Source organism: Dromaius novaehollandiae, chromosome 20 (assembly GCF_036370855.1).
Source record: "Dromaius novaehollandiae isolate bDroNov1 chromosome 20, bDroNov1.hap1, whole genome shotgun sequence".
Taxonomy (NCBI): domain Eukaryota; kingdom Metazoa; phylum Chordata; class Aves; order Casuariiformes; family Dromaiidae; genus Dromaius; species Dromaius novaehollandiae.
The window spans coordinates 3,303,591-3,316,916 of record NC_088117.1 but is presented as its reverse complement, the minus strand read 5'-3'; the positions used below and the strand labels follow the sequence as shown (position 1 = coordinate 3,316,916).

The window sequence follows — 13,326 nt, the reverse complement described above, 5'->3', positions numbered from 1 at the left end:
AAAAACAGTTTAGTATAATGCTGTTTTCCTACATCTATCTTTCCTTCAGCTTCAGGTGACACCAACTCAAGTGTGCTGCAATAGCAGTGGCGGCTCCTGCCTCTATCATGCCTCAGTTTTCCCCTGGCCAAAGCGTTTCCTTAAATGAGGTTGGACTAAAAGTCCAAGACGAGTTTAGTCTTCAGCTTCTCTGCTGACAATGAAGAAAAACAGAAAAACACACCCATGTTAATTTTGGATTTGTTTCTGTGAACACACACATCTGCTGGCTAGGAACTGGGTCGCTGTTTCTAACCACCCCTGTCCAAGTTAAACTCCTCCCAGCAGCCCAGAGGACAAGGTCTCCCCATTCCAGTCCCAACCATTGCCCCACCCTGTCTTTCTGCTCTGGTTCTGAATATCCCTGTCTATCAGCAATCACAGCTTAGCTGGTAATGCCAATATCCATCTCACCTCCCTTCACCCCAAGTTCTCAAGCACCACTATATCTCAGTACTCAGATTAGTGGACAATTGTATTTGAGAACCACCACAAGACCCAAGAAAGCAGTTCCTTGTTCTCCAAGGGAATCCGGTCCCATGGATGACCGAGTGCTCACTCAAACATACTAAAATTCAACCAGGCAAAGTAAGCGGAAACTTTATCAGACATCAAGTTCTACATAATCCTATGAACATCCCAGTCTGCTAAAAGCTTTCCAAGTTCAACCTACACAGGAAAGGGAACCTTGGCTGAGGCATGCCCTCCCTGGTATACAGTAAATATACAATCTCCAACCTCCTACGGCCACAGCATTTGTAACATCGTGCTGCTGTGCTTGCTCTCCTGTACCCAACAGACCTGTCACTCCGAGGTGCAAATACCGGATTTCCCTGGCCATATGTTTTCCCCAGGTCTGCAGAACTCGGTCTCTCCGAGGTCTGCAGCGTCACATACAATCTACCTGAAATTTGCCAATAGACAGTCCGGCAGGGAGGCTGGCAGACAGCGAGATCAAACAGTCCCTCACCTCCTTGGTCAGCCAAGCCAAGGAAAAGCAGCAGCCGAGCACTCAGTGTGCAAGCACACCGGCATCTCTCACTGGGGGAAGAGGGGAAGACGTGCTGCAGCAGGGAGGGCTCGCCATGCCAGAGCATCGCACCCACTGTCCTCCCCCCTCAGCGGTGCTCAGCCTCAGAACGGTCCTCTCCAAGCTCCCCTCCAGCTCAAGCGACACTCGCTGCCCCCAAAGGCCGCACTAATTACAGCTGTTACACGTCCAAGTGCAAAATGTCTTTGACCTCCAAAACGACCTTCTACTCTGCTGCCCGAGGGAGCATCATACCCCCCTACCCGTTTAGCCAGGATTTTCTCCCACTGCTTTGTACACCTCCTCCCAACGGCGCAAAGATTAATCAAGCTGCCATGTACCCCCGAGAGTGACTAGAGCTGGAAGGAGTGGGAAGTCCATTTGTCACCCACAGCCAGCAACAGACGATCGATATGAACAATGAGGAAGAGAGCAATTTAATCTCTCTGGGACTAAATTTTAGCACAGCCAAATACAAAATGCTTTGGAGCAGCGCAGTTGGAGCTGTGCAGGAGGCGAGGTTCAGCCTTCTGCATTGTTACGGGCGAACGAACAGAGCGGAGGCTCTCCCTATTTCCAGATTCCTGCCTGTCTAATACCAGGCTGTACCTTTAGACACCAACCTGGGATGACAGCTGCCCAAACTGTCTTCCCCCATGCCTAAGCACCTCCAGAGAAGGTCACGCAGAGGCTCTACCTCACGTGGGGAGCTGTACAATTAGCACGGCAACCCTCGCTACAAAGAACCAAGGGATGACGACCACTGTTCACCCATATGGGGAGGACAAAAGCCTCGTGGACGTTCCTTGCACCCACCACTTCCTCCCTTCTACCTGGGCAAAAAGCAGCACTTTGTCCTGGCAATGGACAAATGCAAATTTGGGAGCTGCAGCGTGGGAACATCAGCCTACATGGCTACGAGAGCACTGGTGAGCTACTCGCGCACTCCATCTTCGAGGTGGAAAAGACTCAGCTAGACAAAGCCATGGCTGACCCGACTGAGCACTGGCAACAGCCCTGCTCCAAGCGGGAGGCTGGGCTAGACGCTGACAAGATCTCTTCCACCAAGACTTCTGGGGCACCACGGCTTCCCGCAGAAACATCTCTCCTTGCAAGCCGTCACTAACACCACTCACCAACTGGACACTTATACCCTGGGGGAAGGCTCTGAAGCTTCTCTTGTGCATCAGCAGTCATTCCACGTAAAGGACATCATCATGTGCATGTTCTCAGGCAAATTATCAGCGAGTGAGCATGGAGCTTTATATAAGAATAATTTGAAATACAAAGATAAAATTTAGTTTCTAACTAGTTCAAAAGTTCTAAGTGCATCTTAGTTCATTGATCATTGTCCCCCATTCATCTCTGCCAATGCCCAAAGCTAATCTGTCTGCCTTAAAATCTGAACCAATGCTTCACCTTTAACTTGCAAACCACAAGCTCAAAAAATTCGTAGCAAGCATTTCTTATGACCCAACTGCAAATGGTTAATGTGGCACCAGAGAGAAGCACTGCCACCCTCCACCCCACCCCGTCGCACAGTGACAGTGGTGCCACTGGGAATAGCCCCAGGGCACAAGGGTGCTGCAGAGCCTCCAGTCTCACTCTCCCAGTCCCCCAAGTGGAAGTGGTAGGGGGGGAAATCCCGTGTGCCAGAGCTCCCAGAGAACGCGTGGCTATCCAGACTTCTTGTGGATCGCAAGCACACTCGAGAAAGACAGAGCTACTCAAAAACACTGCTGTCCACCGCAGGCTGGATCTGCAGATATGTCGTTGCTGTTCCGCTTCCACTGCTCTCAGGTGCTGCCGGCCAATCTAAGAGCTAGTTAATGCGGACACCCGATCACAGTTATCTAGCGACGGCTAATCAGCCACTGAAGCCTGCACAGCACAGTGTGCAATGGGGGTTTTCCAGCCAATTGCACCGCGAACTTCAGACTAATTTTTTGCCTATTATCTCAGTGGTTCCCTTCTACATTTTTGCTTCCCAAGTGCCACCGGCTTCTCCTTGGCTGTGCCTCAGCTGATCTCCCGCAGATGTCTCCATGTGCCCTTTGCCAAGGGGACTCTCAGTCGGCCGGGGTTGCTCCTTATGCCTCGTCTCTCCTTGCCAAGCCTTTTGCGTTCTTTCTCTGCCCTCACTGTGCTCACAGTTACCCCAGTTTATCGGCATCTGCCAGTATCGCTAACGTGCCATTTACCCCATCTCCTTGGCTATCCACCGACACGATCAAAGTCACGTCAATAAAAGGCGAACAGATGACAACTGCTCTATTCTACCCATTCTTTTCTATTTCTGTAATTCACACAGTATTAATACGAGTCGTATGATCATAGTTTTCTCTCAGCTCAGTTCTGTCACTACCATCACAGCCAACATAGTTGAAGTCCTGTCAAGCCTACCGATGGTGTAGGCAGAAAACCCTTCAGCAGGGCTCAGAGCCGACAGACCTCAGGATAATTTAACTGGCAAGAGGTTAAGAAAGGAAACTTGTTTCACATAAATGAGATCAGGTACAAGGTGCCTTACAGACACATGGGCAGATGAGCTATAAACTTAAGCAGATGACACTGCGAAAGCCGCATACAAATGAGCAGGAAGCACTGAGAAGTAATCAGCTGACGACATGACAAGTCTCGCCCTGACTCATCTAGAGGGACCTTTTCATGTTAGTGGCAGATCAGACCTGCGTGTTACACAGTCAGTAGAGCTTGATTTGACAAAAGGCTATCAACCAGGGACCACAGCCTTAGTACGCTGAGCTACCGGCTATAACCGGTGAAGAAAAGAAGAAAATACCTCAGAGAAAGCACCACTATCTCCTCCAGCTTCCTCTTCACCAGAAGAATGATGTCAAGAGTGCAAAGGGTGGAATGGGGTAGCACAACACAGATAGCAAAGGCAGTTGCCCGTCTGTGGGCATTTTTCATTACTCACTGTGTGTTAAATGTCAAAGCTGGACTGAGGTCTGGAAGGGAGACAAACAGATTTTGCAGAGAAACACAGATACGCGTCTGCTAGAAGTAACAAAGATCTCAACTGCAACATGATGAGCATGGAAAAGTCTTTTTGTCTCTGACATAATCACATCAACAGGATAAAAGGGACCTTGATGCATACTAACAGCTATGAGAAGTTAATGCACGCAAATTAATGCAACCCACCAAAATGACACAGACCTGAGCAAAGAAATCCGTAGTGAAACACTCAAAGATACATGAAAGCCCTGTGATGACTCCATTTAGAGCACAGCAGCAGGCTAAGTGGAACCTGGAGCATTCACGGAAAAATTACCAGGAAAAATAAAGAATATCTCCCTCCTCGTGACCCTTCAGGACTACTGCACAGGGGATTTGCAGCACGGATCTGTTGCGATAGCATCTGACAGTGCTGCATCTCAGGAAAAGAGGAGCGAAGGGACCACCTGCATCATCAGGACTTCGGTCCTCCGGCAGCCGCAATCCTGCTCTTTGCACTAAGCAGAGACGCGAACGCTGCCCACATGTCACTAGTTAACAGTTCAATCATTAGAGAGTGTAGATACACAAGTTGTTTAAACCTAATAGTAACAATATCCTGACAAAAGTTAGTTTTCTGCAGTATCTGTGTAGCAAGATGGGACCTGGAAAAGTAAAATTTTCAAATTCAGGAAAAAGAAATGGGATGTTAGAGATAGATCTTGAGGTCAGAGATGCCAGAGTCTTGAAAGAACTTATATTCACAAAGCTTGGGCAGTACAAAAGAGGACACAGCACAGAGACGTTGAAAATGGTAATCGAAAGCATGAGAGAGTTTTTACCACTCACAGGAAAAGTCGCAAGCAGAAAAAGGGAATTTAGACTGCATGAAGAACCCTGATTTAAGCCAAAAATTGCTCAAGCAGAAAGAAACCTGGGGCAAGGAACATATATAAGTATCGTGGCATTTCGCCCACGCAAGATTTACCCTTTTTCAGCAGCTAAACCTTTGTGGCTTTGTTTAAACTAATCCTCTGGCCTCTCCGTGGTCAGCAGAGAGGCAGTGACGCCAAATTCTCATCCCTCTCTGGGGCACCCTGGCCTGGACGCCAACCTGTCGAACCCCTGAAATTGCGTAAGATGAATCACACTCTCAATTCAAGTATTTCTTGGGCTAACTATAGAAAGGAGAGATGGTTCTGGAACGCCCTGCAAAGTTCTCACACCTATTTGCTCACATTATCGTGTGCCCCCCAAAGAGAAGCTGTAGGCTAGAGTAACACAGAGCTCCAGGAAAAGAAAAGACTTATTTTACTGCTGCATTTGGGTTGCCAGCACTGTTCTGCAGGGGCTAAGGCAGCAAGGACCAGGAGAGCTCACTTCCATAGGCGTTGGTTCATCTGTGCCCTTGAAGATGCGATAAGGAAGCCCAAGGACAGTGTGTCAGACACTACTCAGGCAAAGACCCTGAAGAGACTCTGCTCAAGTCCTAACCGCAGCAGCCTGGGAGCTTTCAGTGGAGCGCCCGTACCAAGGTCACGACTCAAGGACAACTGTGCCAGCCCTCCATCCCGCACATGTTCCCCAGAAGCTGCAAGGCAAAGGCACACGGTGGAAAGACTTCACACATTTATGAAAGAAACACATCATGACAGTGAGATCTCACATGAGTGTTTTAAATTGGAGCAGAGCAACACCACCAAGCCCTACGCGCTTCCAGGGTGCGGTGCGCAGAATCAGCGCACAGTTTCCTGCAAATCTCTCGGGAGAAGACAAGACTACACAGATAAAACATGGTAGCATCACGGATCCCCTCCATAATGCCACCATCGGGCAACCATGCTATTATTTTTAAGGAGCTGTTTAAAAGTCCTAGCACACAACAAACTGCATGGAGCTTAATTAATTCTCCTGGGACAGGAGCCTCCCTCGAGTTGCTCTGCAGAGATTTTAATTTAAGAATCCAGGGAGCTTGCACCTTCTGCTTAGACCGCATTACTCGCAACAGCAAACAAATTATCCTCCCTGCTCAGTAAGACAGTCAAATGCACACACATACTTCAGCCACACTTGATGCATATACATCAGCTGCCACTTGGACTCACAGCAAATTCCAGGAGATGATTTTTCTCTCAACAAAAAGAAGAGTTTCCTGCCCCAGGCAAAATCTGAACAGAACAGAGCTCAGGAGGTGCGGAGAAACCATCGCAGAGCATCTCCCTCCGCAGCATGTGAGCAGGTTCCCACACAAAATCGCTGGGGTCCTGATCACTGCAGCACAACAGATTACCCGTGTGGATAACAAGTCCCCAGCCCTCTTGGCAAGGACAGAATATTCCAGCTCTGTAACTCTATCTACTGTCCTGCAGAGTCCTCTCCACAGAGAAGGTAGATAAGCACACAAGGGATTCATGGAGGGCCCAGGACAGAGTAGAGGAGCTACGTATGACGCGCCCCAAGATGCCTGGAGGAAAGCTTTCAGCAGGCGGATCATCACTGCCGAGAAATTCTGAGGATGGGGAAGATGGGTGAGGCACAGACCAGGATGCGCCAGGAGCTGCGGCACGCAGGCAGGGCTTGCTCCCCACCAGCGCCGGCTTCACACAAACGAGCAATGCAGGGAGCTTCTCACCAAGTTCCTGCCCTCCGCAAAGGCTTCTTTTTGGTTAGGCATTTCTAAAGCAGGGAATAAAAAGGGGGACGCACATACATGGGCATATGCCCTGTGGCATGGTCTACATGAGCGGACGCCCCTCAAAGACTTTATGTTCCTCCACCCAACCCATTCAGCTAACTTTTCTGAGCAAAGCACCACAATTCACACTACCAACAGACACCTCAGCTCCCCCACAAAAACTAGCAGGAGCACATCAGTATTTACCGCAGGCACAGAGCAAACAAGAACCTCGGTCCCGCTGGGACTCTCCAGAGTTGATACCCCTTGAGCAGCAGCTGCCCGTCTTGCTGCAGGCTGAGGCCGTGGCTTTCAAAATGCCTTAGCTGCCGTCAAACACCCACACTGCCATTTGAATTCTTCTTATCCATCACCGAAGGTGTTATTTGGGTGACAAGCTTTCTAATTCCACCGAAGAGAAATGCTGTTTCCCAGAGCTCCTTTAAAACTTCTGCGGTGCAGTCTGTGTCATTGCTATAATATCCACTGGACTGACACACGCTGAAGCGAATTTCACCTCCCTATCTTTGAACGCTGGGGAAAGCGCTGACGCTTTCGTTAATAGTTATGAACACAGCGCACCGCAACGTGGGGAAAAGTTCCTGGTTAGGACGACTCTCTCCAGACACGCTCCAGCTTTTGAAGGATGGGTTTCTTTACAACACAGCCAACACTATATACACCCCTTTGGATCACTTCACTTTGAGCCATACGACTATCTCCCTTCTAGCCCGCTGGGGATGTCGTAGCGCTGCGTTACAGTCTCAGGTGACCGAGATCTCTGTCAAAGCAGCATGGACCGAGTCCTACACAGGACTCCAGGTTACTCTCACGTCATTTTGTCTAGCACCGAGGAGGCTTTACGTAATGCAGCTGAGAAGTTTATTTCTTCCCATTTTTTCCAGCAGTGAAGAGTTAATCCGGATGCAGCAGAGACACTAGCAGATCTACCCCTTTACACAGCCGCGCTGTAGAACCAGCAAAGAAGCTGCGCCAGGGCCCCCAGATTGCCACCGGCTGATTGCTGTGACACTTGCACTGCAGAGCAGCAGAAGGGTCATTGCAATCCTTCCGGGCAACGGTCAAAAAAGCGAAGCTTGTCTGCGATAGCTTTTTAAACGTGAAGTGCAACTGAGCAAAAAATACATTTTTCTAGGCTCTGCTGTGTCTGATTTTAACAGCACCAGGAACAGGCAATAGATAAAACTCTGTACTGTGAGATAAATAACGTAAGAACATAACCGACACCCTATAAACCCAAATCTTTCATCTGGGCAGTGCGGGACCTTGCAAGGTGCAGATTTGGCGGGTCAGGATTTTCATGCAATAGGTTTCCCCTACATAGGCACAAGACCCCTTCAAGAAAGCCGCTGGCTTTGCCCTCGGCCCCGCAGATGGGATTTCAGCCCGTTACACACCGACCGCGCTTGCAGCTCCCCGAGATCGCGACGCTCCAGCCCTGACACCGCCACGTCCGAGCAGCCCCTCGCGCGCGACGCGCAGCCGGGCCGAGCTCCCGCGCCGGGCACCGCCAGCGAAACCCCGGGCTGCCGCCAGCCGGGCCGGGAGCGGGCGGCACCGCCGGGGACCCACCGCCGCTCCGAGGGTTGGGCACGGGCCCGGTGTGGCGGCGACGGGCCGGCGGCACCGACGGCGCCCGCCGGTGCCCCCCAGGCTCCCACCGCGCGCGGCCCCCCCCCGGCTCCCGGGGGGCGCGGAACGGCCCCGCGGAGCGCCCTGCCCCGACGGCCCCCGGCTGCCCCGGGGCTCGGCGCGGCCCCGCAGCGCAAGGCCGGTGCCGCGGGGCTGCCTCGGGGGCCGCGCTCGCCCCCCGGCGTCCGAGGGGCCCCGGGCCTCCCCGCGGCGCCCGCCCGCCCCCACCCACCCACCTACCTCACTTTGGCCGCCACCGACGACATGGCCTCGTTCCTCAGCGTCTTCCTTTTGGACACGGCTGTGCCCATATTCGCGCGGGGGGCAGCGGCCGGCGGAGCGCTCATCGCCCGACCCCGCGGCTGCCCATGCCGCGGCGGGGCCGGCTGCCGCCGCGCGCCGCTCGCTCGCCTCCCCTCACCGCCCCGCCATGGCGCCGCGCCCCCGCCCCGCCGCCGCCGCCGCCGCCGCCGCGCTGCCCCCGGCGAGTGCAGCGCTCCGCCGCGCCCGCTGCCTCCTCATTGACTGCGGCAGGAGGGAGGGCCCGGGCGCGGCCCGCCGCCCAGGAAGCGCCGCTATATTTGGCCGGCAGCGCCCTCCTCCGCGGTTGACATCATGGCGGCGGGGCCGGGGCCGCCGCTTCCCCCTGCGCGGCTCCGCGCGGGAGCGGGGACGAGCCGGGGCCGGGGCCGGGGTCGGGGCCGCCTCGCCCTGCCCGGGCCCTCGCGGAAATGAAGGGGCTTGGGCAGGTGCCCCGTGGGCGCCCCGACCCCGGCGAGCATCGCTGTCTGCGCGCGGGGGCACGTGCCCTCTGCTCGCGCTGGCCTGGAGGGTGTTGCAGGACCAGGGCAGCGTCCCAAGGTCACTGCTTACCTCAGGTTTCTAACTCCACAGCGCCGAAGGGCCGATACAAACGCTCCTTCGGTAACGTCACCCCTTCGGCTTGCGGGGAGGTCCAGTACCGCTGCCCTGAGGCAGCTGTAGGAAGCGGTGGGCACCCTCTCCGTGCCCCCGCAGCACCAGGCCCTGCCCTCGCCGCTGGCACGGACACCTTCCTCGCGTTGGCCGGATGCTTCAGCCCCGCGGGAGGAGTTCCCACCCCTGTTCCCACTAGCCGCCCCATCCGCCAAGTCCCGAGTGATTTTCCATGCAATTCCCGTATGTAGGCTTGGGTGCCCAGGGAAACCACTTGTCCAGGAGTGTAAATCCATGCTCAGGACACCCCGGGGGGGAGCACCTAGTCTTTAAATACTGCTCACCGCACGTATGGAAACGGCGCTTGCGCAGTCCCCTCGGTTCTGCAAGTCGGTGCACAACTCCAGTAATGTGGAGCCAACTCATTCAGCAATATTCGACAGAGGGGTAGAAGTTTTAAAGGTGATTAAACTTCCTACACATTTGGGGAGAACAGACAGCGGAAGGAAAGACCAACAGACAAATAGGCATACCCTGTCTTCAGCTGGGAAGAGGCTGTAGCACAAGCCAACGCTTCACTGTCCTTCAGAGACCCAGCATGGAAGAGACCGAGTGTTCAGAGCTTCAGCCCTCTCTCTCCTTAGACGCCAAAGTCAAATCTGTAGGAGAACAGGCTTCGTTCGCTCAGGTCCTCATGTAACTGTTTGTTTGTATTAATCTTCAACTTGAAAAATAAAGTAATTCAAGTAGCGAGCAGAAAGAAAAGCTCTGGCTGAGGAAGCTATCCAACTGCTCTGTCATGTATGGACACAAGGAGCAGAAGGTAATACCTCATTGACTGAAATTTTATCATATAGACAACAGGGGAAATCACAGTGAACAACACATTTGTGGAAATGTGTCTCAGCTTAGACACAAGCTGGGAGTCGGAAAGGTTCCCCGTGCACAAAACAGCAAGACAGCAGCCCGCTTTCTGGTTTGGAGCAGCTGGCCGGCGCGGAGGTGCTCGTGATGTTGGATACGCCATCACTGCCAGGAGCGAGCCGGGTCACCGGTCCCGTGCGCTCGGCAGAGCTGCCTTTGCCGAGGAGGGTCGCTTCTCTTCCGGGGGTATTGCAGCCGAGCGGGATGAGCAGGGCTCTGCTGTAACCCGGCAATGCCTCCTGCTTCCCACAGCCAGCGTTGCATCGCTCTTCCAAAGAGCAAAGAGAGAAAACAGCTAGAGACCGGGACACAGGTGGAGATGGACCTGGTGTCTGACCCAGGCAAATGGCCTACGAAATGTCACAAATCTTTGGGTTTTCTCTTTTTTTTTTTGTCGTATTTTTCCATCCCTTTCTCTGGGCGTTGAGCTAAGCGATGAGAATTCTTTAAACTTTACTGTCGCAATCCCGTGTGCTGGTGTCGGAGAGCAGATTTCGGGTAGGTACCGTTCGGTCCTGTGTGCTGGAATCGGGAGCGGCAGAGCTGATTCACGCTCATCTAATTCAATGCCGCACTGTTAGGAACAGAGACACGGATCGAAAGGTGCACACACAGTCAAAGAAAGGGAGAAAAAGCAAATATGTGGGAATATTTTAAAAATAAGGACAGCCCAAGCCTTTTAGCTCTGCTTTTCTTTTTTTTTTTTCTGAACAATTAGAGGAAAAAACTGCCTATTTCTATGCTTGAATATTTTGCCAGTTGTAGCAAGTTCTATTCTTTTAAAATGCAAACAAAAAAGTAACAAAACCAACAGAAAGTTCTGCTCTCTCTGACCTAACCCCTAGAAGACCTAGCTGGAAATATCCCAGAGTTGCTACCAGCAGCATCGTTAAGGTACAGAACAAAACCCAGTGCCAACGCATCGGATTTCTCCCTGCAGAAGAGGGCTCCCACTGATGTTCCACTCATAGAAACCATCCCCCCCACCTTTGTTTTGTACAATCCAGAACACCAAAGAATTTCTACAGCAGAACATGAAAGAGAATTCATCTATTTTTAGGCAGCAGCTCAAGAAAAAGCAGAGGAAACTTGGGCCATGCAAGCAGTTACGGTCTAAGTGACCGTGTCCAGTGCCGGCAATTCCAAAGTGAAAAAGCAGGAACGTGTCCACCCTCATCCCGTTTTTGCACCGCTGTATCCCACATTTCTCCCTCTTGGAGCTCTCTCAAATTCTCCCTTGTTCATTCCCCATCCAAGTCCCTCTCTTGGAGGGTCCGGTCCACCCTCCTGCCCAGAGCAGGGCTAACTTCAAAGCCACATCAGCTGCTACAGGCTGAGTTTTGGAGCTCTCCAAGGGTGGAGATGCCACCACCACTCCGGTACAGCGCAGGAGGCAGCCGCTGTGCCGAACTCCTTCAGCTCGTCAGATCCAGCGAGACGTCTTTGCTTCGTGCTAGGAGAAAAGTCACGCGAGCTAGACAGACTGTTCCCCATCCCTTCTCCATGGCAACGGGCCTCCGGAGACGCGCGTAGGCGAGCAGGCCACGGAGGCAGGGAGCACCGCCGTCCCTCAGCCGTGCCCCAGCCTCTGCTCACGGGCCTCTCTCTCTGCTGAGCTCCCCAGCTCATAAGGGAGCACACCCCAAAACACCTCGAAAATCATCATAACTTGCCAGAGGAATGCTCCCCTCCTCCTGCCTGTAGAGATGAAACATCTCAAAGCCCAAGGCAGGCAAAATTCATCCTAGCCAGTGACAATTTTTATCTATATAAATGTGTCAGACTTGAAAAATCCAGTATCTCAGCGTCCTGTCAAAGCAAAAAGCACATATCTGTGCAGTAGGAAACCCACAGTCTTAGATCTGGTTAGACCCAGAGCCTACATCAGGCCTGGCTGACACGAGACTCATTTCTCAGGCTTTAAGAATAAGGTCTTTTCACATTTAGAAAAGTCAGTTTTGTCTAAACAAGGAAAAGAGCTTGTATGCTGATAATTTAAATGTAAAAAGACAATCCGGCAAACCAAAAACAGTTTCAGGAACAACCTGCAAAAGGCAAAGGCAAAAAATAATAAATACTTTTTCAAACACAGCAAGGCACAGGAAGCCCGCTGGAGAGTCTGGAGAGCCCAAAGTTGGCCAAGATGTAACAGGAGCGTTCGTACTAGATAAGGCCAGAACAGAAAAACAAAGTGGATATTTTGCATCTGTAGTCAGTGAGGAAAAGCTTAGAGAAGTTTCTGTGCCAGAATTCTTCTTTATATGGAAATGGCATAGGATTTGGCTCATGCTAAAGTGTCAGCAGAAGAATAGACAAACCAAAGCGTGCATATTCACCAGGCTGAGACGGCATTCGCTTGGGTTTTCCTTGAATAGAGTAATGCCTCATAAATCTATTACGGCTCTTTAAAGGAGTCAGTGAGCATATGGCGTTGTCTACCTGTATTCCCAAAAGGTCTCTCACAAAAGTTTCTTGCAGAAACACAGCTGCGATGGGATAAAAGGAAAGGGCTTGAAATGGGTTATTAACTGGTGGTTAAAGGATTTCTCAAAGAGTGGCTATCAACAGTGGGATTCCTCAATGGAGGGAGGTCTTGAACGGAGCCCCACGGGGACAAGCGGTGGGGCCTGCACACTTCAACGTATCCATAAATAGCCTTGAAAAGGAATTGAAAAATGGGGTGACAAAGCTTGCTGATGATCCTAAGATATTCAGGGTCATAAATACACGAGACATTGTAAAGAACTGAACAAGGCCCTCACGACAGTGAATAACTAGGTAATATAATGGCTGAGGACATCCAGTGCAGATAATTACACAGATAAACGCACTGAAGAAAAACAAACCTAAATTTAGTGGCACAGTACTGGGCTCTGCCCTGATCCTTATCCACAGAAATGGGCTCTTTCTCTCCCAGGTTTGTCTGAATATCCCCACCCAAGTTGCATTTGTGCGTCACGCACCAGTCGCTGGCTTCGGCTGGAGTCTGGATGCAGACGGCTAGCGGGAAGGGGCTCAGCGGTGTGGTGAGCAGCTGACGTGTGGAGGCCGCAGAAGAAGGGGGACCAGGAGAACTGGCTCGGACAGAGATGTTTTGGCCTCCTGCCTTCTGCTCCCACCATTCTGCACAAAA

At 52.0% G+C, this 13,326-nt stretch overlaps 1 protein-coding gene across 2 annotated transcripts in view; it reads right to left on the bottom strand.

Annotated features, from left to right (window-relative positions):
* NSMF (NMDA receptor synaptonuclear signaling and neuronal migration factor) overlaps window positions 1-8,886 on the bottom strand; it is a 52,609-nt gene extending 43,723 nt beyond the window's left edge. Inside the window, exon 1 of one of the 2 annotated variants that reach the window (XM_064523615.1) lies at window positions 8,595-8,886. In XM_064523615.1, coding sequence (XP_064379685.1) covers window positions 8,595-8,701 — 107 coding nt within the window. In that variant the 5' untranslated portion in view covers window positions 8,702-8,886. The remainder of the gene's footprint in view (window positions 1-8,594) is intronic. The other variant, XM_064523616.1, reaches the window with a different exon arrangement.
* Between the last annotated feature and the right edge of the window lie 4,440 nt (window positions 8,887-13,326).